Source organism: Gymnoscopelus braueri (genome assembly GCF_963280865.1).
Source record: "Gymnoscopelus braueri genome assembly, chromosome: 7".
Taxonomy (NCBI): Eukaryota; Metazoa; Chordata; class Actinopteri; order Myctophiformes; family Myctophidae; genus Gymnoscopelus; species Gymnoscopelus braueri.
The window spans coordinates 11,277,835-11,305,527 of NC_137608.1; the positions used below are offsets into that span (position 1 = coordinate 11,277,835).

General features: G+C 41.7%; 2 protein-coding genes across 3 annotated transcripts in view; one reads left to right on the forward strand and one right to left on the reverse strand.

The window, feature by feature from the left end:
- LOC308088469 (superkiller complex protein 3-like) overlaps positions 1–11,592 on the forward strand; it is a 37,775-nt gene extending 26,183 nt beyond the window's left edge. For both annotated transcript variants that reach the window (XM_080432929.1, XM_080432930.1), the window contains 11 exons: positions 99–323; positions 1,028–1,100; positions 1,690–1,743; positions 2,019–2,130; positions 3,247–3,375; positions 4,171–4,295; positions 6,626–6,790; positions 7,211–7,363; positions 7,850–7,980; positions 8,812–8,944; positions 10,663–11,592. In XM_080432929.1, the coding sequence (XP_080289055.1) occupies positions 99–323; positions 1,028–1,100; positions 1,690–1,743; positions 2,019–2,130; positions 3,247–3,375; positions 4,171–4,295; positions 6,626–6,790; positions 7,211–7,363; positions 7,850–7,980; positions 8,812–8,944; positions 10,663–10,737 (1,375 nt within the window). In that variant the 3' untranslated portion in view covers positions 10,738–11,592. The remainder of the gene's footprint in view (positions 1–98; positions 324–1,027; positions 1,101–1,689; positions 1,744–2,018; positions 2,131–3,246; positions 3,376–4,170; positions 4,296–6,625; positions 6,791–7,210; positions 7,364–7,849; positions 7,981–8,811; positions 8,945–10,662) is intronic.
- Positions 11,593–12,271: 679 nt separating this feature from the next.
- On the reverse strand, positions 12,272–27,505 carry LOC308088889 (uncharacterized protein). Its single transcript, XM_080433473.1, has 3 exons — positions 27,387–27,505; positions 23,148–23,773; positions 12,272–13,024 (listed from the first exon to the last, which is right to left on the reverse strand). The coding sequence occupies exons 2-3, from the start codon at positions 23,744–23,746 to the stop codon at positions 12,460–12,462; spliced, it is 1,164 nt and encodes a 387-aa protein (XP_080289599.1). The 5' UTR covers positions 23,747–23,773; positions 27,387–27,505; the 3' UTR covers positions 12,272–12,459.
- Between the last annotated feature and the right edge of the window lie 188 nt (positions 27,506–27,693).

Below are 27,693 nucleotides of genomic sequence, written 5' to 3' on the forward strand. Positions count from 1 at the left end.
ACACCCCAATCCGATCTCTAGTTTATATATGTTGGAATGAAAATGCTTTTCTATGTGCTGCACATGGGTTTTATGTTCCTGTGTTCCTGTCCTTACAGCTCCATGTTAAAGGAGCCTATCCCAGAGTCTCTGTTGTGCCTGTGCGCCCTCGGTTTGGTCCACCGTGACGCTACGTTGGCCACCGCTGCTCTGACGGAGCTGCTGAAACTGGGAACGGCCACCGGGGACGCTGTGTCTCAGCGATGTCTGCTCACCTGCGCCCTGCTGGCCCTACAGGGGAACTACAGCGCTGTGCAGAGAGAGGCAGCCAGAGCCGTACACAGGTACACTTGTTTAGTTGATTCGTTTGGACTCAGGACTAGTTTATGCGATGTACAGATGATATTTTAAGTTACAATAGTGTAAAATAAAATAACCTGCATACCGTCTACACTTGCACAATAAGGACAACATTATTTAAATAAAGCTGTCCTTATTGTGCGAGTGTAGACAGTGTACGGGTTATTTTCTTTTATTCTATATGTCTCATCCCTGCCTATGCCCCCGCCTCTGCACTGATAAGGTGTGCATAAGACCTTGCTTTTCCTATAGTTGCAATAGTGTAACAGTTTGTATAAACCCCGAAATTAAGTTTGAAGTGGGTTTTATCACCATATTTCCAATTATTTAACTGGTTGACCACAGACCAGTTTTGTCCCATGAAATAAATTACACCTGCAATATCTCGACCATGTCTTTTGAAACATATGTGCATTTTATAGACAAATAATTTTATTTTCTTAATTAATTAAAAACTCTTGGTACTGTAGGAACCCATGGTGGTGGTGGGGGTAACTCATCCCTGTAGCACACTTTTAGGCTACTATAACAGATGTACAAATGTTTGAGCTTGCTAGATTGTAAACTGAAAGGTTTCAGGAATGTAACTACATGATTTATTTCAATTCTAATCAATAGTAAATCTATGCAAAGTCTGCAGTGTTGTAAGTTTTTTCTTTTTTTTTGTGCTACTTTGCTCTCTTTACAGCAATCCAGGCAACCCATCTCTATGGGCCTTCCTGTCCAGGCTGGTGCCAAAGTACTGCCCCAAGAAAGCCAATGTAAACACACACACACACACACACACACACACACACACACACACACACACACACACACACACACACACACACACACACACAAACTCAAGATATACAACATCATTCACGTACATTATGATATGTATTTTTGTGTAATTGTTATGCTATGTTGATGAATTGAATACATAGGACCACAATGGAAACAACTCCCCAGGACTTTTTTTGTGTTATCCTTTTAGCTTTAATGTCTGACTGTACCTCGTGCTGTTCACATTCCTGTCTAATAAAGTATTCAATCAATCAATCAAAAACATACAGCTACTGTACATCCTCATGGACAGCAGCCTTGTCTAGACATTACTTACAAGGTGTCATCCTTGGTGTGTTCACACCGGATGCAAAGGAGTTTTTCTCGCAACACGATTACATCCAAAGTCAAAGAAAGAAAAGAGACAAATTTGCACTGGGCCACCCACATTGTGTCTATTTCACATATTAGCACAAATTGAAACTCCTACTTGAACGAAACATGTGCTCAAATCCCACTGTCAAAAATGAGTAACGTGAGGCAAAATTCACTATGTCTCACTTACACCTCCTTTGTGTTCAGGGCGGAGCGATGGCCGGCCATGTGGCCTGTCTGTCCAGTATGACCCTAGGAAAGGTAAACGTCTGTCTTTGTATTACAATAATCTGGCTTTATTCTTCTCCAGTTATGACTCTTGAGTCCTAAGAAATAGACAATATTGTATGTTTTGACAAAGATCAGCAAGGTCTATTTAGCTTGATATTAATTTTAAAGTTAAATATGCATATATATTTGGATTGTTAAACTGTTGTCTATCTCTCACTGTCCCAGGCATTATAATACATCCCATGGATTATACTGTATCTCTACTACAATGTTAGGCAACTGATATGACATTTGTGCACCTGCAGAGGGCGTTGTTGTACAGTGGAGTAAACCAGCTGGCCAATGGGAGACACTCTGGAGAAGACAAGCACAGGAATGCACTGAAGACCATGCAGAGAGCTGTGCTGCTGTGTCCCGGTAACCACATACACACAGTTTATATCCATTTACAATTTAGGCATCTAGCAGACGCTCTTAATCATCCAGAGAGATTTACAGTAAGCAAGGTAAACACGAGGTAATACATCAAATGCATAGAAATAGTAATCTAGGATGATAGGTAAACCAAGAACTTATCATCAGTCTAAACAGTATAATATCAAAAAAGCAATAATCTGTAAATTGAAACTGTACAATTATAGGATTCCAGGTCTACAAATGAACCTGGCATCTGTCTACATAAAATGCTATCTTAATTATTTTAGCCTTTGCATAAGCCTGCAAAATCGTCACGTTCTAACATTATGCACAAATTGGCAATTTAGCAAACTGGAGCTGCTCTAGAAAATAAATCAGGAATAGTAACCTAATGCAGGTGTAAGACCATTGTGTTTGTATTGTGTTATAACTGTTATAAACTATGCATTATACCATAGTTTTCTATGCATTTCGGGGGTTTTGGGGGGTTTTACCCCCCCAAAAAATTTGCGCCCTTGCCGCACGCCCAGTCATAGGTGTCCCTTATTTCAATCTCTGGGAGTTGGCAACCCTAACCTTGCCATACCTTAGCTTTTGCTGTAACTGACGCCACTGGACATACACAAAATAAACAGGTACAGTGAAAAGAATATGTCAAAATGTACATTTTCTTATAACAATAACAATGTGTAGTATGTTACAAAATCAAAAAATCCAAAATAGGACCGACATTTTTAACTTGTGGCCCTTGGACTTTTGGTATTTTGCTGAGTGGCCCCTGATTCATCTTAAGTTGAGTAGCCCTGCTCTAGAGGATGGTATCACTGATATATATGTTTTTTTTAAATCAAGGCTCGCTGCTTTGCTACACAAAGGAGCTTGTTTAACCACATCTTTGTCCTGATTGACCACTTGAGCCCTGGCATCCCTTTTCTGGGGGAACATTCACATTGTGAGATTGTGGATCTGCTTTTTTTGGCCAAGAGAATTTCTGTAGAGGGGAAAAGAGCGCAACAAGTACAGTACCAACTCAGGTTTGTTTTACTACGTATAAAGAAGGGTCTAAGACTACTTGGAAATCCACCTCAACTGAGGTCACTCCTTTTCTCCTATCAGATGACCCTGCAGCATGGGCGGGGTTAATGGCTGCCTGTCACACAGAGAACGCTTGCGGTTTCCTCTCTGGCTCCGCCCCTCGCAGAAAAGGACTGGAGCAGACCCTGATGGCAGTGGTTTCTGAGAAAGGTGGGTCGTGTGTTGTTGTCAGAAACGAATGAACTTAGTTCTACTTCTGCAAAATTCAACACATAACTATTCAAAACTTGCCCAGTTTAAGGTGTGTGATATGATCTACTGTAAGTTAAATGTAATCACTAAATACACAATCTAGTGATCTGTAAACGTAGTGTAGGCCTCAAAGCCTCTGGTGTTAAAGGTAGGGTAAGTGATGTTCTTTGGTTAAAATAAGTGTTAAATAGCTTTATATTCTGATTGCGATAGAGTGTTTGTTCAGTGACAGCCAGTCACTGACAACAGAAAACAGAAAATGCATTTTCAGGTCAGGATACAGATTAAACAAGTGAAATTGGAAGTAATGGCACAAAGTAATGAGCAGACACAATTGGAACTGGAACACTATAGAAATTAAGCTGATAAATGGGTACTCTCTCCTGATTGGCTGAAATTGTGTCACCAACCTGAAAATGTGTTTTCTGTTTATTAAAGAGCTGGAGAGACATGGAGACCGTTACTGAACAAACACTCTATAGAGCGTGCCAACGTGTCGTCACCACAGGGGGTCGTGGCATTGGGCAATGTTAAGTCAACCTGGTTTTTACCCCTCAAAGATGTCCGCCGCTACCAAAAGACACTTGTTGACGCCCCCCTTCAGGATTTTTGGCACGCTCTATAGCAAGGATTACTATCAGAATATAGTGCTTTAACCTTTTTATAAAAATCGTTTCTGTTTTAACCCAAAAATATCACTTACTGATCGATTGTGTACAGATGTGTGCAATGAAAAACATGACTGTGTTCCAGTGCGTGGTGTGGAAGAGTTGGAGCGCCCCCTAGCACAGGCTCTGGAAGGCTGGGTACTGCAGCAAGCAGTGACAGGTCTCACCCTGGGAGGACAGCTGGACCAAGCTGAGGCCCTCTGCTCACAGGTCACACACACACACACACACACACACACACACACACACACACACACACACTGGCCTACTCCAACAAGCAGTGGTTGATCTCATCTGCTCATATCCTAATGTAAACATAAGTGTGTGTGTCAGAGCCGTCTGGGAGAAATGCGGGGCCCTGTGCGAAGTCGCATGCGCGCTCCCTCCTATTTTTTCTGAGTTTTTGGTGGTTATTTGCGGTTATTTCTTTTTATAACTCTTAATAAATGTGATTCTGTTCACTTTTTTTTCATTTTTTTGCGGGGCTCCCCCAAGTGCGGGGCCTACCGCTCGCACTACCCTTCCTGCGGCCCTTGTGTGTGTGTCAGAGATTCCATTAGCCGGTATTTACCGGCCATTGACCGGTAAAATGTTTAATTGGCCGGTAAATATAAACACCACCGGCCACCGTGGCCGGTTGGGAAAATGCTGTTATTAGGCTATTTTATCATTTAAGCCTATTATTAATATTATTATTTGCATAAAGTAGTTGGCTAACCGCTAAGAGCCACAGCTGTGTCTCCTCCTGATCAGCGCTGAGTAGGGTGGCTCGCTCGGGTGTTGATAAACGGAACCGGGATTTTCCGAGGTGAATCTGAACCAAACCGGACCCAATTGTCGATAAAGGGACCCGTCCCGTCCCGAACACGTGTGGGTCGTGGATATTATGCAAGCACAGTTACTGTCTGTCTGCAATGGATAAAGTGGTGAAAGTTTTTGAAACTGAAAGCAACTATAAAGGCAAGTAATCAACCTCGCGCAAGGCCACATATATCATGACATATATAATTAACGTTAACAAAACAAAACCTACTTTTGCATATCAAGGTTGAATGAGAATCGATGTAAAGCCCAAAATATATATTAATTTGTTTATACTGTGCGACGGTGTTGCGCAGGGAAACCACAGCCCGCAGGGTAATTAGGACTCGCCCCAAAACACCCTCGCCCCCATTTTTCAGGTGGACCAGCGGTTCTTCTTGTATTTGTTTTACTGAGGATAAGGGTAGAAATAGGTTTAGGATTAGGTATAGTTTTACTGAGGTTAAGATTAGGAATAAGGTTAGGGTTAGGCATAGTTTACTGATATGTTTAGGAATACCAGGCGAATACCGCCGGATTTTCCCCGGGGCGACTGTGTTTTGGGGCGAGCGTTTTGGTATTCGTCACGCAGCAGTTCACTCATGCCCACTTTATTCGTTTCATTTTTGGCAAGCGACATCTCTGCATGATATAGACTATAGTAGATCATATAATTTAGTTATCTATAAAAACAGGAACAGGTTGCATCTGTGATAAAGTGGAAAGAAGCGCAGCTCTAACGTAACGAGGTGTAATGAGCCCAATCAGTTGGGTGCATGTATGCAGTGCAAACACGCATGTGACGTTTATTATTATATGGCCGGTAAATTTATTCTTTGGCCGGTAAAATATAATCCTGCCGGCCACCATTGGTGGCCGGACCCAAAAATGCCTAGTGGAAACCCTGGTGTGTGTGTGTGTGTGTGTGTGTGTTGAAAGCGAAAGTGAAAGTGTCCCACTTGATTAAACTGGAAGATATACTGTAGTGCATTTACATACTTTATATCTGAATAACAGTGATAAAAGCTACTGAAGTAACACATTGAATAATGGTTTGATCTTTATTTACACAGTCATGCTGTTTGTTGTGCATGGGTGTGGGAGAATACAGGTGCTAGATGTTGTTCAGCACCTGAAAAGTTTTTTGGGGATGTGCGTGCTTCCCTCTATACTTTTGTTGCTTTTTGTGTGATGCTTTAGTATCAAGTAGGGGCGTTAATTTATGAAAAAACACAAAAAGTTAATATGGAGATAAGAGGTTTCTGCCCGACAACAACGATATAAGACAGAAATACAGCGTCCAGGACAGAGGAGCGAGCTGGACGAGATTTGAGTATTCATGGAATGTGGCCATCAGTCCAACCTGCGGACTCGTATCTAATCCTCACCTCCTCGCTCGGAGGTGGGACTGAGGCACGAGTGGAGGCCGCGAGTGTGGAAGTTAGAGCCGTTTTCGTGCCAAGGACCCCCAAATTGATATGTTTTTGGCCGCGGAGCCCCATCTGAAAATGTTTTGTGCTAGGGACCCCCAGAAGAGAAGATTGTTTTGGATGGATAAAGTGGTTAAAATGATTGTGATGCGAACAAATTTGTCTGGTGAGCCCCTGGAACGCCCTCAAGGACCCCTGGGTGTCCACCGACCCCACTCTGAGAACCACTGAGTTAGACTATTGGAGTATTACTGTAGACTCTATAGTCTCATCCTCTCCTCATCGCCTCCTCCTCCTCTTCTCCTTTAGGTGCTGAGCGTGTCTCCAGAACATCCAGCGGTCATGTTGCTGCTCAGACAGGTGCAGTGTCAGCGCCTCCTCCTGGTTGAAGGCGGCGCTGCACTACCCGAGGCCGTACTGGAACAGCTCAGCAGCACTGTCATGGCTAACCCCACCCAGCTAGGAGCCTGGCATGTAAGTGGTTAATGGTCCTTCACCTAGTGCTAGGAGCCTGGCATGTAAGTGGTTAATGGTCCTTCACCTAGTGCTAGGAGCCTGGCATGTAAGTGTTGGATGCCCCTTCACCTAATCCTAGGAGGACTAGGAGGTGTATTGCAGTGGTGGAAAGTAACTAAGTACATTTACTATATACATATATTATGTGTCGATATATCACAAATACCAACAATTATGGAAAACATGCTTCTTGATTATTCGATTAATCAAAAAAGTAATCGATAGAATCATCGCTAAGCAAATTATCGCTAGTTTCAGCCCTAACGTCGTGCCACAGAGTATGAAGCTTACTGTATATCCTCTCAACCTCTTGTGTCCTTTTTGTAACTGTGCCATTCTGTCCTCCTATCCTCTGCTCTCTTGTTGCTCTCTTCCTAGTGGCTGGCGGAGGTGTATCGTAACCAGGGACTTCTGGTCCAGGCTGTGATGGCTTACAGACAGAGCCTGCAGCTGGCCTCGCAGCTGGGCGAGCACACCAGCCAGATATCCAGCCTGCTCAGACTGGCTCTGCTGGCCCTGAGGCCCTGCATGGTGAGGGGCTCAAATATGATTATTTTGGGGGGCTGTGGCCTGAAAAGTTTGGGAACCCTTGTACTATGAAACATGGTGGATGTCACATGGGAGAGCCCCAGTTGCTACCCATACTTTGATTTGATGTGATATTTGACATTTGCCCTCCAATTCTTATTTAAAATGTAACTGCAATTTTTGAGTAAAGGAATTTCACCCACTCTGTACACCTGTAAACTTTTGATAATGACAATAAAGTGCAGTTGAAGTGAAGCACAGATTGAGATTCTTAGAAAGGAGGCAGTGTAAAGATAAAATAAATAAAATATAAAGAGTAAGCAAGACTGCTAATTTACATCCTCAGTCCCTAACGTATACATACCAAAAAAAAACTACATAATACAAAACAAGTAAAAGAAATATGTTATTTGGAAGTGTTTGATGAAATCCCAGACAGTATAAACAACAACAACAATTCCTATCTGTGTGTTTATGACTTGTTGTCAGGCTGGTCTTCCTGGTAATGACTGGAAGGACTTGGTTCTTGAGGCCACTACTGAGGTGCTGAAGCTGGAACACTCCCCTGTGGTGGCCCTCTTCCAGGCTCTGCTGCAGTTCACCACCAAGATGGCCGCTAGGTAAGCACTCGAGAGCCCAACCCATAGAGTTATAATATATCTAGAGGGCGTTTAAAAAGCCGTTTAAAAAGCCTTTATTTTGTCATGGCTTGCTTGACAAAGTTAAAAACGCAGTTGCACCGACGCGCATGCGCACACTCGTACACTTACACAGCTGTCACTGGCTTTGTTTTTCCTGTTGTCTCAGTCTCACTCAGCGATAACTATGATATCGCTTTACAATTTTTGTTCATTAGTAAGGAGAATAGCTCCTTATGGACTTTAATTATTGGTAATACAGTTGTAAGCTACAAGAAATGTGGTATGAGAGATGAAAAAACATTTAAAAGTAGAACAGTGAAACTTTGTAAAACAAATGCAGAACTGACACAAAAAAAGGCTGCTCAAGCTTTTTTAAGCAACCCTACGTTCAGCAAGTGATCACATGAACAATAATAGAATATTCCGAAAATATCAATGAACCACAATAATGACACTCAATGCTTCATAAAATAGAATAAGAAAAGCAACATAAAAAGCTCAAAGTGTGTGCGTGTTCGTGCGAGAGAGAGAGAGAGAGAGAGAGAGAGAGATTACATTGGCAAGTGACTTTTGCAACTAAGTGATGTTGATAACTGAGTCCATTAAACGACTTTAATAGACAAGCTCTTCTTATTTGAAATATAAGAAGAGCCAGTATATCCCTCACTCGAGGAACTTTTAACCCTTCATACTGTGCTGAACTGGACCGCTCCGCGGGCCGCAAAATGCCTGTGGGCTGCAAAACGCCAGCGGGCCGCGAGTTTGACACCGCTGCACTATAGTCTCATCGGCCTGTGGGTGTGTCTCCAGGGAAACCAGGCGTCTGCTGGAGCGGCTGGTGTACAGGGTGTCGTCCCAGGACTGCCCCGGGTCAGTAGGCCAGGTGGCCAGGTGGTACCTCCTCAGACACCTCCATGCCAAAGATGACCAGGAGCTGGTGGATGTGAGTACATTGGCACTTCAGTTTCTATATATAGAAAAAGAAAATCACGTTTTCAGTGCTTGTGCACATACATTTGGGTCTCTAATGTGCCTCTTAACACAAACCATGAACAAAGACAAGCCAGTTAGTTTCTTGTGGGCATGTGATTCCACAAGCCATTCAGATTTGCCTCCCCTTCCTCCTACATGTATGTCAAGTTGAAAGAATTCAACCCCCCCCCCCAACCTGTCAGTATAGGCTCTGTGTAAAGGTAGTTCTCCACCAAACAGACTACAAATTACTACAGACTGGCAGTCGAATGAAGTCTGGAGATCAGTCGGTTGGAAGATGTGAAAAAAAGTTGCTGAATGCACCTTTTAGGGCCGACACAGACAGACAGCTATTATGGTGCTAAAAATGGCCTTGATGTCTTTTTCAACAACAAGCCCGGTGCTATCCGACGGTCGAAAGCCGACAAGCATGTTCAGTCGGCTTTCAACGCTTCCCTACAACTTGCGACCCGACGCGACAGTGTACCCACCGCCCATTCAACAGCTGATTTTTGGCAACAGACGCTTTCAAACACTTACAGCCTATTTTTTTTATCATAGGGGGTACTTCAGTTACACCTTTGAGACAGATGGGGTTCATTGCTCAAAAAAGGTTGAGAACTCTTTTAATGTGCCTATTCTATAGTATTTCTACATTGTGGTATAGTAAAACATCTGAGTAGCTACTTGGCCTCAGTGGTGTCAGTTCAGAAAAAGCGTGTGGAAGGAACACGTTACTCCAACTAGTTCCTTTTCCCCTCCATCAGGCGCCCCGGCTGGCCTGGGGGAGGCAGTACAGTGACCAGAATTACTGAATGTTTTTGTGAGGGTAACTACCCTAGGGGACACGGGGAGAACATGCAAACTCCACACAGAAAGGCCCTTTCGCCAACCCCACCTAGGGTATGGGCACTGATGACGCGGAGGAGAGAACACGCCCCCAGCGTCCCCTGCGGGAATCGAACCCAGGACCTTCTATTCTAGTGAGGCAACAGCGCTACCGAGCCCTTCACTAGACACATTAGGCTACTATTCATGATTTTTAAATAAAAATAAATAAAAATGTTTTGTTCCTGGAGCCAAGCATACCCAATTGACGCCCCTGCTTGGCCTTCTGATTCTGAATTGTCCCATATTTTTCCATTATCCATTATGACTATAAAAAGACCAATGGTGTTTGTAATATAGTACGTATTAACTGTATAGTATTATTAAAGGTTCTATGACATTAATTAACTTTTTTTTTTTAAATGTTTTTTTGGGGGTTATGACCTCAATTACACCCAAAAAACCTAAGCTTTGAACATTCAGTTGATTTTCTGTGGTCTGGGGTTTTCTGAATAATTAGGCTGAAAAGTAATCTGAGATTGGCCCTTGGATAGTGAAGTCACAGGCCATTAATCCCGCCCTCGCCCCGCCCCTCCCCTATCCTTTCCTTTGGGGGGGGCGGAGCAGAGGTGATGATTGACAGGCAAAATCCCTCAACAGCGACATCCGCAGGCAAAGATTTATTTTTTCATTGCAGTTGAAAAGGCTTTAGAAATGTGAGAGAAAAACACCTGCAATGGCCCACGAGAGTGGAATTTTCAGTTAAAACTTTTTATACACGTTTGAAGGACCATGACAAAGACTTTTAATGTGTTGTAAAATTGAATGTCATGAAACATTTAACTGTCTTTTGTCCTGTAGACTCTTTTGGAACACGCCAAAATGAAGAAAGACCAAAGACTGCTGGAGTTTCATTCTCTGCTTACCTCATCCTGAAGCTCAGCCACTGTACAGACCTTACACAACGTGAAACACCCAGCTCTCATCTGTATCCATCACCGTAAAATGTATTATCTACTGCTGTGGTTCCCAAACAAAGGTCGCCAAATTATTTTGGGGGGTCCCCAGATGATTAGCTTCATGTACAGCCTTGTTTTCTAGCTCAAAAGTAAACATTTAATCCACAGTAAATACATTTATCTGTGGAACCAAGTCAACCTAAATGCAATTCCTACAATTCCACGTGCTTAATCAGGGTGGGGGGGCCCCAGTTCAAATATGATTATTTTGGGGGTTAGCCGCCTGAAAAGGCTGAGAGCCACTGCTCTACTGTATGGTACAATGGATCCCCATTGTATGGTACTTGGATCCCCCAAGGGGCTATTTGGTTACATTTGTTCACTCTCCAAGTTGCAAAGAGTTACCCAGCCAGCCATCAACTGTGTCCATATACATACTTAGAAAACAGTTATTAATGCATTGGTATTTGTTTTTATACACAGCCTGCTGCAACATGAACTTAAAACATCATGAAATATATTTGTGTTAATCGTTCTTGCAGTGCTTCTCTTGACTTCATCAAATTTGAGAATCATGTCAGATGTTTACAGGAATGAAGGGAACCAAGTAAGAGTTGGTTTATAGAACAGTGGAGCTCATGGGACCACATCAAATACGGGACTGCTCATGATAAAAATGAAATCCAATATCGTTATGACAGCAGTTGATTGTTTATTTGCAGTACAGTACGTGAGAAAGGTGTTTCTTTTTCTTTTCACTGTTAATACAATCTCACATTGCCATAAAATAACATGTCCACAGCCGAAGCTCAATAAAAGCACTTACGGTTCATTTAAATAGATATGATTTTATTTGATTGATCACTGCACATCACTGAACAGCTATTATCATATAGAGAGAATACAAACATGAAACCAGACTAATTCTAACAGACATAATATTTTCCCTGATTATCAGTAATGCACCACTTCAGAAACACTGATTGCGAACGCAGCGGAAGGAGGCGCGCGCCTCCGCAAGTGGAGCTTACTATGCAACCGTGCTCGGCTTGTGTGCGTCTCTGTGTGCAGTATTGTGTGCACTGCCTGTGTGCAGCCGCCAGAGTGCGCCAGAGTGCACTACAGTGTGGCTGAAATCCAACACACACACACACACACACACACACACACACACACACACACACACACACACACACACACACACACTACACTCCTCTGAGAGAAATATAGCAGCTACAGTAAAAAATAACACATCTAAAAGCATCTACACGAGTTCAGCTATTGGGATCTCTAAGAATTCCATGTCATTTGTGCATATTTCAGGCCGGATGGCAAGTTGAAAGCGTTCGCTTCCCGCGTTCGCGCGTCTTACTTGTATAGATAGTAACTGTTGTACTGGTATCTGGGAGGGAGGGAGACAAAGCAATAAAGGGCGAGACAGGAATATAACAGAAGACGGAGATACTGTTGTGACTTGTGAGTCTGACCCTTTTTCCAGTGTAGTGTGATCAAAGACCCTTTCTTCACATTCAAGCTCATCATCCTTATTCCTCATATCCTTATTTCTGTGTAGTTTATGTTCTGTTCTATTTGCGTATCTGTTCTGAATATTTTTCATAGAAGAAAATATGTGATTCATCCTGTCTGGAGAAAAATCTAGTATTGGCAGAGTTATTGACATGATACAGAAGAACCATGCTCAGGGTATGACAGTTACAGATCTTCCACCTTGTTGTTGAGCTCTTCCTCTCCAGGCTGGTCCTTTCCATGGTCTTCTGGGACTAATTGCCATCCGTGTTTGGAGCTCTGTCTGTATGGTGGTGTTGGGTGCCAGAGCAATGCCTATGACCTCCACTCGCCTGGGGTTATACACACAGTCCTCCTCAAAGCCTTTTGGTACACACTTCATGCCACAGTTGGGGGGCACCCAGGCTGAGTTGTACCCATGTTGGTTCCAGCTTTTCTGCAAGGGGTGGTTGTCGCTGTCAATGCGTTTGACGCGGCCAACGTGCACACGCAGCGTAAGAACCACACGATCATTGGCACCAGCATTTAGTGGGTATCGTGCAGCCTTGTCCTGATCACGGCTGACATAGACTCCACGTCCCAGCATGCCGTCTGACGACTGCCGAAAGCCATCGGCGATGATGCTGCGTGCGCCGGCGACTGTGGTACCATGGTACATGGTGTAACCGCCCTGGGGTGTCGGCTGTAGATCGCCGTCTACAGGTACACTTACTGAAGCTCCCATGTCTATGCAAGAACTGGAAGAATGCCGTAGGCCTAAGAAAACAGAACAATGTTGTTGAATTAACTGAGACATTAGTGCTGGCAGATTAACAAGTATCTTTGTCTTTCTCTCTGTCATAGCAAGCCTGGAATGGGAGATGAAAGGAAAGTGAAAGCGATGAACGTTATGGTCATGTAAACAGAAGGAAATCATGGTAAAGTTAAACCATGTATGTCATTAATTATACATTACCAAGTGTCTTGGTCTCATAAAATCTATGTTTAATACCGCAGTATATTACTCAGTAATGAGCAGATCATTGTAGACTTTCTGGCTACTGAGCAGAGTAATATTATCATTATGGCCATTTGAAGAGTAAAACATGTAGCGCCCCTATGTGTGCAATTTTGGTTTTTGGGTGTGACTATTTTCATAACGGATTCCTGATAGTGCTTGTGCCAAGTTTGGTGCGGATCGGAGTAAGGGTGTCTCGCAAGTCCGGATGTTACGCCTGAGTATCAAATTTCAAATTTCAGTGACAGCTGATGATAAAGTAATATCGTATTGTGTGTCCTCCACCGTCTGTTTTAATATAGGATATATCATGTCATTGCCAATTTAAATTATTCAAGTTACTTAGAAGCTACATGGTTATTACTAAAGAGTTAACATGTCAGCTTATAATAGAACTAGAAGTGTGTGCGTCCACCACCGGTGGTACTAATTAGGCCTGGGATTCTTAAATCCTGTGTTGAGGGTCACACAAGGAAAAAATGCACTCTTGAAAGAACACAAATACACAGAAACAAAATAAGTTGAGAACCAACCAAAATTTTACTTAAATATGTGGTTGTTCTAGTCTGCTTAAAAATCTATATAACAGCCAGTGGTACATAATGAAACTCAAAATAATAAGTCCAGAATCAACAATTTACTTACTGTGTTTGTTACATTCTGCTTGAACAGTAATTCAGATATTATTAACAGCAGCCACTGGCCAGTGTGCTGAAACTAAATAACAATTCAAGAACCAACGATTTGGATGTTACAGTCCGTTTGAATGTAATGCTGATTTATGACTGCAGTTGTAGGCCAACATACAAGCTCCATTTACACTTTGGCGTACAGCAGGTCACGTGTCGAAAATAGAAGATCTACAAGCTCACAATGCCTTGCGTCCGCGGCGCGTTGTGAGCTTGTAGATCTGCTATTTTCGGTGCACGACACCGTCGTACAACGAAGTATACATTCGGCTGCAACAACAGTTGTTGCAGTACCGGTGTCGGGTTACTATAGTAACTTCAATGAACAGAGATGAGGCACGCAGCTGTCTGTAAAACATTTCACTTCCATTGGATATTATCTTTCAGGACTAAGATCATAGGCTGGCTAGGAGATTAAGTGAAGTTGAAGCAGAGTAGCATCAGTGATGTAAAGTAACTAAGTGCATTTACTCAAGTACTGTACTTAAGTACAGTTTTGAGGTAGCCTACTTTTACTTTACTGGAGTATTTCCAATTTTCAATACTTTTACTTCTACTCCACTACATCTCAGAGACAAATATTGTACTTTTACTCCACTACAATTATTTTAAAACGTTAGTTAGTGACTTTGCAGATAGTACAAAAGTATTGGTATCAAAATGTATTTACAGTAAAGTATAAAAGTAGAAAGTACTCATTTTGCAGAATATTCCATTTCACAAGCTTTCAAATGTATAAAAATCTTTTGAAAATAGCAGATCTACAAGCTTACAATGCGTTGCATCACAACGCATTGTGGGCTTATAGATCGGCTAATTTCAAATGCCTGAAATAAATATAGGGCTGAAGTGGTTAATGTATGTTTTGTAATTATCAAAATCTACAAAGTAACTAGTTACTAAAACTGTCAAGTAATTGTAGTGGAGGAAAAGTAGAATATTTGCCTGAGATGTAGTGGAATAGAAGTAAAAGTACTGAAAATTGGAAATACTCCAGTAAAGTAAAAGTACCTCAAAATTGTACTCAAGTACAACACTTGAGTAAATATACTTAGTTACTTTCCACCACTGCTCGCAATGCTCTTGGGTAGCGAACTCACATTTCAAATTGCATTTTTATAAACATACCTGACACAAGTTTTAATATCCAGATTTGACAGCAACAGGAATTGAGTGCAGGACCTTGTGAGACCGTTGTCAAGCTTGCAATGCGCATAGGGGATTTGCAGAAAGTTTGAAACTAGAGTTGTAGCAGTTTCATTTTCGTTTTAACCAGTGGTGGAAACGTCAATGAACAGAGATGAGACACACAGCTGTCTTTCTGCTCCCGTCACGGTGCACCTGTCTCACTCTCTGCACTGACCAAAACAGTTCACAACTAGAAAAAGTGCTCCTCGGAGCACAGGTCTCCGCCAGGTCAGGTAGGTTGTTGTGGGCCAGCAATGTTCGGAATTCGCCAATCAGGATGGAATAGGAAAAATCGGACGGAACCATCTTGATCACTTGACTACAGAGATAATATGTACCGATTTGCATGATGTTTGGACAAAATGTGTTGGAGTAATATAAAAAAGAGAAGTTTTGCAAAAATCTGCCTCCTGGTGGCGCTATAATAGGGCAATGTTAAAAGGGTGACATTTGTTCCTCAACGAAGTGCGAATGTTTTGTGTGCAAAGTTTTACCGCAATCGGACGCTGGGTTCATGATTTGCGTCATTTTGTTCAAAACGGGCCACTCCTGCAAACTTTAGATGTCAATCTTAGCCAATCAGGATGGAATATGAGAAATCAGAAAGATCGGTCTTGACCACATGACTATAGAAATCATGTGTACCGATTTGCGTGAAATTTGGATAAAATCTGAAGGCTTAATATTAAAAAAAATATTTTACTTTAGACGCCTCCTGGTGGCGCTATAAAAAGCAAATGTGAAAAATGCAGGGCAAAGGTTTTTCCTTGGCCTCTAGAGAGTGTGCAAACAAAGTTTTACACAGATCGGTGCAGTTATTGGTAAAAGCACGAATCGGCCTGTTATAGCGCCACCATGAGGCAGATTTGAAACATTTTAAGTGGCATTTCTTCCTCGGCCTAATGGGAATGTGCGTGTGAAATTTCACGGAAATTGCAAGCTACGTTCATGATTTGAGGCATTTTGTTCAAAACGGACCAATCCTGCAAACTTTGGAGGCTAACCTTAGCCAATGAGGATGGAATCTGGGAAATTGGACAGATCCGGGTTGATCACATGACTATAGAGATACTGTTTACCAATTTGTATGACGTTTGGATACAATCTTTAGGAGTAATACCCAAAAATGGGTTTTGCACAAATCGGCCTCCTGATGGCTCTATAACAGGCCCATGTGAACATTTTGGGGCAGAGGTTCTGAATTGGCATCCAGGAAGTGTGTGTGCACAGTTTCGCTGCGATCAAGCCAACGGTGCCAGAGATTAGCTGCTGACAGACGGACACACACACGGACGGACGGACGGACGGACGGACGGACGGACGGACGGACGGACGGACGGACGGACAGGGGGTAGAACATACTCTCTCGCCATGCCTTTCGGCCTGGCGGAGACAATGAAGAATTGTAAAACATATCACTTCCATTGGATATTATCTTTCAGGACTAAGATCACAGGCTGGCTAGGAGATGAAGTGAATTTGAAGCAGAGTAGCAGCAGTGGTTTAAAGTAACTAAGTACATTTACTCAAATACTCTACCTAAGTACAAGTTTGAGGTATTTTTACTTTACTTCTGCTCCATTACATCTCAGACTCAGAGGCAAATATTGTTCTTTTACTCCACTACAATTATTTGAAAACATTAGTGACTTTGTAGATTTATTATCATAGATTAATTCTAAACAGTATTCCTTTACCTGATGATCAGTAATGCACCACTTAAGAAACACTAATACAGATCAGCTATTGAATTCCCTGAATTCAGTAATAACTGTTGTAATCAGGGAGACAAAGCAATAAAGGGCGAGACAGGAAAATAACAGAAGACTGAGATACTATACTGTAGTGAGTCTCTCCCTTTTTCCAGTGTAGTGTAATTAAAGACCCTTTTTACTTAATTTTTTACATTTAAGCCCTTCATCATCCTTATTCCTGTGTAGTATTTGTTCTGTTCTATTTGCATATCCGTTCTGAACACATTTCATAGAAGAAAAGATGTGATTCATCTTGTCTGGAGAAAAATCTAGTATTTGCAGCTTTATTGACATGATACAGAGGAACCATTCTATCAGGAGACACAGTTGTTTGATCAGTGAGGGTGCAGATGTTCTGCCCATTGTAAACAAACGTGGCACAGGGAGGTGTGTATGTGTGTGTGTGGGGGAGGCTGGCGTGCGCTTCCTTTCCAGGCTGGTCCTTTCCATGGTCTTCTGGGACTATTTGCCATCAGTGTTTGGAGCTCTGTCTGTATGGTGGTGTCGGGTGCCCGAGCAATGCCTATGACCTCCACTCGCCTGGGGTTAAACACACAGTCCTCCTCAAAGCCAGACGGTACACACTTCATGCCACAGTTGGGGGGCACCCAGGCCGTGTTGAACCCATGCGCGTTCCAGCTGTACTGCATGGGGTGGTTGTCTTGGTCAATGCGCTTGACGCGGCCAACGTGCACGCGCAACTCAAGAACCACACGATCACTGGCGGCAGCGTTGAGTGGGTATCGTGCAGCCTTAGCCTGATTGCGGCTGACATAGACTCCAGGTCCCAGCATGCCGGTGGACGACTGCTGAAAGCCATTGGCGATGACGAGGCGTGCGTAGGCGACGGTGGTGCCGTGGTACATGGTATGAACATGCCGGTCTGTGGGCTCCTGAGACCCGCTCAGTACCAGATCATTTGCTGCTCCATATGACCTGATCGATCTATGGGATGCCATCCTATCAGAATAAGAACACAGAACAATGCTGTTGAATAAACCGGCAGATTACCAAGTACTCTTTGTCTTCCTCTCTCTGTTTTAGCAAGCCTGGAATGAGATGAAAGTAAAGTCAATGCGATGAACATATATGGTCATGTGAACAGAGGGAAATCATGGTAACCCTTGTATGTCATTAAGTAGTTCATACAGGATACAAAAACAAGTGAAATTGGAAGCGACGAGCCAAAAACCTGGAACTGGAACACTATAAAATTGAAGCTGATAAATGGGTACTATCTCCTGATTGGATTAAATTGGCAAACCATCTGAAAATTAGTTTTTTGCTTACTAAAGAGCTGGGTATACAGGGACACCCCTGTTGCTGAACAAACACTCTAGTAATGACTACTATCAGAATAAAGAAGAAGAAGAAATACGTATTTCAACACATTTGAGCCTCTGAGATAGGCTGTGTTAATGGACACAGAACATAACACAGTAGTTATGTATTTTAAATATGTAACTTTACATAATCTTTTATGTTTAGCAGCATTTAAATTAATCCCTTGTATTAAAGGAGAATTTTGGACTAAGGTTTTCTTACCTTTTCTATGATGTTATCATATCTTAGGATGAATGGTACAGTAAAAAAAATTCATAACTCCATCCCGGGTCCGCCACAGCTTAAAACGCGCGCGGATAGGCCTTGCGTTAGGTCGCATTATTAAATTTTTTTAGATCTGATGTTCATAGTGACAGAACGCTATGCAAAAAAAAAAAAAAGAGCCCAAGTCTCACTAGACGAGATTTCAATCTCGAGATTTCAATCTCGTCTAGCGCGACGTTTTTTTTATTTATTTTTGACAGTGTTCTGTCACTATGAACGTCGGATCAAAAAAATAAAAGAAAAAAAAAACCTATTCAAATATGTGATCTAACGCAAGGCCTATCCGCGCACGTTTTAAGCTGTGGCGGACCCGGGATGGAGTTATGACATTTTTCTACTGTACCATTCATCCTAAGATATCATAACCTTAATAGAAAAGGTAAGAAAACCGTAGTCCAAAATTCTCCTTTAAGTGTTCCAAAATAATAAGAGGTTAAGAGACTTGAGTTGTTTTTGTTACAAGAGACCAGCACTCGGCATGCTTACATTTTGATATACTATGTTGCCAGTTTAAAGCTTACTGTATTAGGGAGAAAAAGAGTGACTCACATTTCAGCAAGAATCCCCTAAAATATATAAGTAACAACAGTAGGACATTACTGTACATACCTTAATTCGTATAAGTAAACAGGAGTATACTCCTCCTCCTACTGCGTATTCCAACATACAATCGTGGGAATCCATGTGAATGGTGCACCTTGTACCTGACCTATAGTCACATCATCAGGAAGTTATAAAAGTCTAGTGATCTCCCTCATGCAGAGTGAAGTAGAACTCATTGTAGGCCAAAGCTCATAGTTTAAGCCTTGTGTAGCACAGAATAGCCTTGTCTAATGCGATCCTTTGTTTGTTGCATGGCTAATGCTACAGCTGGCCTTTATTTGGTTTAGGTGCACATGGATGTTTGCCATGCTTGTAGCACTTTAATTTGTGTCGAACATCATCTTAAATACTGTGTTTTATCTTTATTTTATTTTATTCAAATGTATTTTTTTTTAATGTAAGTTTCAGTTTACAACTTAAGTGACCTCCAACAAATTGCTGTGCCTAGAGACCTTAAGACACAGGTAAAACTATACATTCTATGCGTTGTATGTTTCTCCTTGTGTATTTTTATAAATTTTTTGTTTTGTAATATCATTGTCTTTTTTTCATAGCCACGGTGCTGGAATTCTCCCCCACTCCTTGCATCGTTGTGCTGCAGGAGTTTTGGGTCACTGCAAGCAAAGTAGGTTTATGTTGTACTAGCCCATACCCGGTCGACCCAAGACACCAAGACACCAAGACAGACAGACAGACAGAGGTTACTCCAATTATTATATAATATATATATTATTATTATATATATATATATAGTAGGATAGTAGGATAGTAGGATAGTAGGATGCATGTTCTTTTACTAATGTTTTAATTCCACTATGCGCAATTATTTTGTGATATTAGGGCTGGTAACTAATACGTTTCCTTAAAGGAGCCAATCTAGCCACTGTTTTCCACTGTTATTTTACCCTTTTTGCCTTGTTTGCCGTTCATTGTATTTGTATGTGTATTGTGTATTGATGGTGTTTTGTCTTAAAGGGATAGTTCACCTCCAAAATGACTTTTTTTCTATCGATTAGTCACTACATGGAGACTTGAATCCAGGTCATCAAATTATTGGCTTAGGAATGTGACAAAAACTAAAAAATATCCATGAATTCGAGTCTCCATGGGGTGACTAATCAATAGGAAAACTTTTTTTTTTGGAACTATCCCTTTAACAGAGTGACTCAACAATGACATAACAACATGGAGTTAATTCTCTATTTTGATTAAAATTAAAATGTAACTACCTTTATGAAGAAATGCTCCAATTCATATCTCATCGCCTCCAATGATGATTCCTTTGGCTCTGCCCTTCTTTCACTTTCACTTAACGGTTGAGGAAGTGAAAGAAGGGTTAAGGCTTAACCCATTAAAACCGGGAAAGTGTCATTTTAGATTGTAGTGTTGGCTATTCAAAAATAGCAGATATACAAGCTCACAGCACGTCACTTCGTGCCGCGCTGCGAGCTTGTACATCTGCTATTTCTGATTTAAAAAAAAAAATCACACCCTGTGTGAAGTGGGCGGTGTCTTGCTAGCTAATCACAATACTGAATGGAGTCAACCAATCATGTAAAAAAGATAAATACATTTATTGAAACACTCTTTATGATGGACGAAACCATAACTTGAAAAAAAACAAATATTTGGTTTTTTTCAAGTTATGGTTGCTTATATAGGGCTATGCACATGTGTCATGTGACACTGGCCAATCACAGTCCTGAATAGACTGTGATTGGCCAATCACAGCGCAGGATAATTGTACAAATTTCCTGGGCCCAGATCACAGCGCAGGAAAATGTACATTTTTCCAAATCTCACTTATAGGGGCGGTTTCACCGCCCAAAAATACTGATATACAGTAGGAGGCATTTGTAGAATCGGCCTCAGGTCTTAATGGGTTAAGTATAAGAGATGTCCTGAACCGGTTGAACAAGTCTCTGACTGACGCTTGAGGCAGGGTGGGGTTGCTGAAAAAAATAGAAAAAGTATTTTATATTGTTTTTGAAAAGCATAGCCAATAAATGCATTTCTTTTTTAAATTTTCTTAAATTCTTTTAGGTTCTGACAACATATAGTCTATAATACTATAGTTCCATTTACAAATGTAATTTACAGAAATACTTTTCAATTAAGCAATATTACGCGAGAGGGTGTGCGTTATTGTGATTATTGGCACGCCGGTGATGGGGTCAGGAACGTGGTGGAGCCGAGTTCCGCAACTTCCGCAAGCATCACTGAGGACACGCGGACGGACAGGGTGCAAAACATTTATTGCACCCTGCATTAATTGTCCCCGCCATGCCTTCGGCCTGGCGGAGACAATTAACTGTCAAACAAGCTGGAAGGGTGCACACCAGTAGTGCTGAGGTCAGGTGCTGACCACGGTGCAAAGGAATGAAAATAAAAATAGAGGTTGCACATCTCGTAGCCACGATGCAAAATATTATTTTAATAGGAAACCAAGGTATCGACCCGAAACAGAGGTATTCAGGGGAAAAAAGTTTCCCAATAAAAAGGTGGTCCTGGTATTAATAAATGTGAGAACCAGAGAACCTGAACTAGACGTATCATACGGTAAATGGTTTAATGCACATCAGCTTCAGCCCCGGGCCTACGATGATCGGAGACCTATCACCTATTTTTATATATAACAATAATTTGTACCCCCTTTTTCTCCCCAATTTAGTCGTTATGCCAATTAATTTCTCCCCAAACACATTTCTGTGTTGTCAATGCTGTTGTATCCTACTGACTCACCTGCCAGTGAGGAGCCCCCACTAGGAGGATAAATATACCTTCGTCCTACTCCTCCCGCCCAACACTCCCTGCTGACAGGTGCCGCCCCCAGCCCGTAGGAGTACATGCAATGACCATTATCACCCTCCCCGTCCGGCTTCCATCCCCCGAACACGGGCCAATTGTCTTTGTGTAGACGCCCTCCAAAGCCGGTTTGCCACGATGGATTCGAACCCACAACCTCCGTGGTGGTGGGCAGGGACTTTACCACTGCGCCACCCGAGCGCCTGTGAAATATATTTGTCTTAAAGGAGTAGTTCACCCCAAAACAATCTTATTTTCTATCAACTACACACCCCATGAAGCCTTGAATTCATGGATTTGTTTTTGTTTTTGTCGCATTTGTATTTCCGGGGGAAGACTTGTCTTAAAGAGTCTACTTTGAGTCTCCTACCGGATATATTAGCATCTTTCCGCCGGTCATCAAATGATTGCCTTAGGAATGTGACAAAAAATTATAATCCATGAATTCAAGGCTTCATGGGGTGTGTAATTGATAGAAAATACGATTTATTTTGGGTGAACTACTCCTTTAATCATTCTTGCAGCGTTTCTTCCATTCATCAAATGTGAGAATCATGTCAGATGTTTACAGGAATGAAGGGAACCAAGTTAGAGTTGTTTTATAGAACAGTGGAGTTCATGGGACCACATCAACTACAGGACTGCTAATGATAAAAATGAAATCCAATATTGTTATGACAGCAGCTGTTTGTTTATTTAAAATACAGAACATTAAAAGAAGGGAAGGTGTCTCACAATCTCACATTGCCATAAAATAACATGTCCACAGCCGAAACTCAATAAAAGCACATAAGGTTCATCTAAACAGATCTTGATTGATTAATTGTGGAATCCCTGCACATTAGTAGAACAGCTATTATCATAGAGAGAATACAGACATAAAACCATTATAGAATAGATTAATTCTAACAGTATTCCTTTACCTGATAATCAGTAATGCACCTTAAGAAACACTAATTCCCTGAATTCAGTAATAACTGTTGTAATCTGCAGGAGACAAAGCAATAAAGGGGCGAGACAGGAATATAACAGAAGACTGAGATACTGTACTGTAGTGAGTCTCTCCCTTTTTCCAGACCCTTTTTTTTTTTTTTTTTTTTTTACAAGCCCTTCCTCATCCTTATTCCTCATATCCTTATTTCTGTGTAGTATATGTTCTGTTTTATTTGCATATCTGTTCTGAACATATTTCATAGAAGAAAAGATACACCATCACTTCCTCCGTTGTCGTTGAGCTCTTCCTTTCTTCCATGGTCTTCTGGGACTATTTGCCATCAGTGTTTGGAACTCTCTCAGTATGCCGGTGTTGGGTACCAGAGCAATGCCTATGACCTCCACTCGCCTGGGGTTAAACACACAGTCCTCCTCACAGCCAGTTGGTACAGACTTCATGCCACAGTTGGGGGGCACCCAGGCCGTGTTGAACCCATGGGCGTTCCAGCTGTACTGCAAGGGGTGGTTGTCTTGGTCAATGCATTTGACGCAGCCAACGTGCACGCGCACCTCAAGAACCACACGATCACTGACGGCAGCATTAAGTGGGTATCGTTCAGCCTTATCCCGATCGCGGCTGACATAGACTCCAGGTCCCAGCATGCCAGTGGACGACTGCCGAAAGCCATTGACGATGATGCTGCGTGCGTTGGTGACTGTGGTGCCGTGGTACATGGTATAAACACGCCGGCCTGTGGGCTCTTGAGACGTGCTCAGTCGTTCCAGATCCCCGCACAGTCCTTCCAGAGCCCCGCTCAGCCGCCCACCCTGGGGTGTCGGCTGTTGAGCAACGTAGGTGTACCTACCTACTGCAGCTGCCATATTTGTCACAAACTGGAATGCCAAAGCCTAAGAAAACAGAACAATGTTGTTGAATACACTGAGACATTAGTGCTGGCAGATTAACAAGTATCTTTGTCTTTCTCTCTGTCATAGCAAGCCTGGAATGGGAGATGAAAGGAAAGTGAAAGCGATGAACGTTATGGTCATGTAAACAGAAGGAAATCATGATAAAGGTAAACCTTGTATGTCATTAATTATACAGACATTACCAAGTGTCTTGGTCTCATAAAAATCTATGTTTAATCCCGCAGTATATTACTCAGTAATGAGGAGGTCATTGTAGCTATTTACTAGACTTTCTGGCCGCTGAGCAGAGCAATACTATAATTATAGCCATTTGAAGGGTAAAAAACATGTAGTGCCCCTACATGGCACTTTGTGTGCAATTTAGGTTTTTGGGTGTGACTATTTTCATAACGGACTCCTGAACAGTGTTTGAGAAAAGTTTGGTCTAGATGTCTGTATCAAATTCCTAATTTCAGTGACGGATGATAATGAAGTAATATCGTAACGTGTGTCATCCCACCGTCGGTTTTAATATAGGATATATCATGTCATTGCCAATTTAAAAGATTCAAGTTACTTAGAAGCTACATGGTTATTACTAAAATAGTTAACTTATAATAGCTTATAATAGAATAAATGTAGGCCTGCATGATTCAGGAGCTTGCACAATGGTCCCAATTTTTTTGCCCGGAATTCGTCGCTCATAAAAAAAAAACTCTACCTCACGTTGTGTCACTCATGTTTACGCACTGCCTCGGAAATGTTCTTCCGTTATAGTTTTTTCCGGACCAGGCTTGATTTCCTGCTTTCTCCGCATCATCTTGTCTGTATGTTGCAGTGTTTTGAGGCTGTAGTCTACACAGCCTGTGGATTGAGGAAAAGCTCACATTGCACATACTATTCTGATGGGACGGTGTGTTTGTGTGTGTGTGTGTGTGTGTGTGTGTGTGTGTGTGTGTGTGTGTGTGTGTGTGTGTGTGTGTGTGTGTGTGTGTGTGTGTGTGTGTGTGTGTGTGTGTGTGTGTGTGTGTGTGTGTGTGTGTGTGTGTGTGTGTGTGTGTGTGTGTGTGTGTGTGTGTGTGTGTGTGTGTGCTGTTAGTCGCTGTTTAGATATCGCAGGGGTCTTCTTTTCAATGTGGCTCCAGTAGCAAAGCGTCAAACTGGGCCAATGAAATAAACGTGGAAACAATAAAAATAATAACAATAACTTTATTTATATAGCACTTTTCAAAACATTAGTTACAAAGTGCTGAACAGCATTTGGGGCATTAAATATATACAGTAAGTAAGGTAAAATAAAACAATGGGGATAATCCTGCTGCCCCATTACAAGCTACAAGCTCATAGCGCAGCACAGCTTGTATATCTGCTATTTTTGAAGAGCCAAAGAAATCTAAAGTGACACAGATGCGTTCCAGGTCTTAATGGGTGTTAAGGCAAAGCCTATCTACTGTAGGCAGCAACATTTCTACTTGCATCTAAGAGTGCAAATTTAATGAACACAATATGAATCGTGTGAGAGAATTGATCTCAATTATTAGAGAGAAAAATCAGGACTTACATTTCATTAAGAATCGTGCAGCCATATAATTATGTAAGAGTAGATAACAAGTAAGTAACAAGAGTAGGGCTTTGCTGTACATACCTGAAGTTGTATTTGAAGAGAAGTCCTAACAGTGAGGGAGTGAAACTCACAAAGGATTTACTGAAATCTACTCTACTGAACTCTACCTTCATATGCAAAGTCCATATTTTTGCATATGAAAATATATGTTTTATACCCTGGGGCATACTCTGGACTACTCCAGATTATACCCTCCTTATGTGTTTTTCATACAAATTGGAAGCGATAAACCAAAACAATGAGCATACTGAGCAGACAAATTGTACCTTCATATGTATAAAACAATAATGAAAAACATAATAATAAACATTAAATGATAAAGGAAACTGATATAAATAAAAAGGAAATAAATAAAAGTGTGCTCCTCGGAGAACAGCTCTCCGCCAGGCCGGGTTTCCTACAACTTTGGAAGACAGTCATAGCCAATTTGAATGGAATTTGAAAGATCTGACTCAAAGTATATAAATGACATATTTCAATGTTGGGGGCTATTCCCCTTAAAGCCTCAAAATATCAATAGTCTATGTTATTGGACAAGAAAGTACAGTAAAGTAGTTACAGTATATGTCCAAAAATGACTGGGTGCTTGCTATATTTTAATTATTTTAATGCTGTAACTTTACATTATCTCTTTTATGTTCAGAGGCATTTAAGTTTGATTTGACTTTGATTAAGTGTTGTAAAATAATAAGAGAGGACAAGAGACTTTTTGTAACAAGAGAACAGCACTTAGCATGTACAGTATGTTGTCAGTCTAAAGCAATTCCCAAGTTTCAAGTATTCCATATTGGAATGGTTCTATACATTACAGATTTTTAGGGCGGCTGTGGCTCAGGAGGTAGAGCAGGTCGTCCATTGATCCGTGGGTCGGCGGTTCGAATCCCAACTCCTCCTGTCCACATGTCGAAGTGTCCTTGGGCAAGACACTGAACCCTACATTGCCTCCAATGATTCGGTCGGCGCTAGCTTGCCACCATTGGTGTGTGAATGTGGGAAAAGTGGGGACGCTGGCGTCGACTGTTCGCCGCTCCACCTCCCAATGCCCCCCCCCCCTGTATGAATGAATGAACCATTGTAAAGCGCTTTGAGTAAGTTTGAGTACTTAGAAAAGCGCCATATAAATGCAATTCATTATTATTATTATTATTACAGATCTGCATTTGTTCTGGATTTCTGTCTAACTATGTGACCCCTAGCACGTCTAGCTGCCAGTCCCATTGGCCAGCATAGATCAGTCTGCCGGTGTGGTCCTTCCATTTTCAAACAGCAACGGAGGCAAACTGAGTGGAAGTGGCATTTTAAGAGTTTTAACCCATTAAGACCTGAGGCGATTCTTAAAAAAAGTTTTCTAAACCTAACTTTTTTTTTTTAAATCCCCCCCCGGGGGGCGGCCATAGCTGAGTGGTTAGTGAGCCCGCCTAGGGAACCAGAGCTGGCCCTGGTTGCCCCAGGTTCGATTCCAGGCTATCCCAGCATATGTGCCGATGATATGAAATTTGTCCCTGAGCAAGACTCTTCACCCCAATTGCTCACAGGTTCTCATTGGAAACAAGACCGCAAGGACTTTCATGAACGACCTGTTAAAAGGAATTATCCTTATCCTTATCCCCCCCCCCCCAAAAAATCTAGATTATTCAAAATTAAAAAAAAAAAAGATCTACAAGCTCATAGCGCAGCACAGCTTGTATATCTGCTATTTTTGAATAGCCAAAGAAATCTAAAGTGACACAGATGCGTTCCAGGTCTTAATGGGTGTTAAGGTAAAGCCTATCTACTGTAGGCAGCAACATTTCTACTTGCATCTAAGAGTGCAAATACATTATTTTATTTATTCATTTAATGAACACAATATGAATGGTGTGAGAGAATTGATCTCAATTATTAGAGAGAAAAATCGGGACTTACATTTCATTAAGAATCGTGCTGCCATAAAATTATGTAAGAGTAGATATTAAGTAAGTAACAAGAGTAGGGCTTTGCTGTACATACCTGAAGTTGTATTGGAAGAGAAGTCCTAACAGTGAGGGAGTGAAACTCACAAAGGATTTACTGAACTCTACCTCATGATAACTGGATGTTTTATCTACAGATGTTGATCAACCATGACATAACATGTAGTTAATCTCTATTTCAATTCAAATTAAACTACCCTTAGGAAAAATGCTCACATTTGGTCTCCTCACCTCCAATGATGATCTGCTTGGCTCTGCCCGTCTTTCACTTGCTTTAAGTCAAAGAGATCTCCTGAACTGGTTTAACAAGTCTCTGACTGACACTTGATGCAGGGAGCACAATA

Bases quoted from the DNA above. Each gene is read 5' to 3' on its own strand.
- LOC308088889 (XM_080433473.1), bottom strand. From the start codon at position 23,746: ATGGCAGCTGCAGTAGGTAGGTACACCTACGTTGCTCAACAGCCGACA. The intron at 13,025-23,147 runs GTGATGGTGTAT...GCATTCTTCCAG, and splicing joins GCTCAACGACAACGGAGGAA to TTCTTGCATAGACATGGGAG.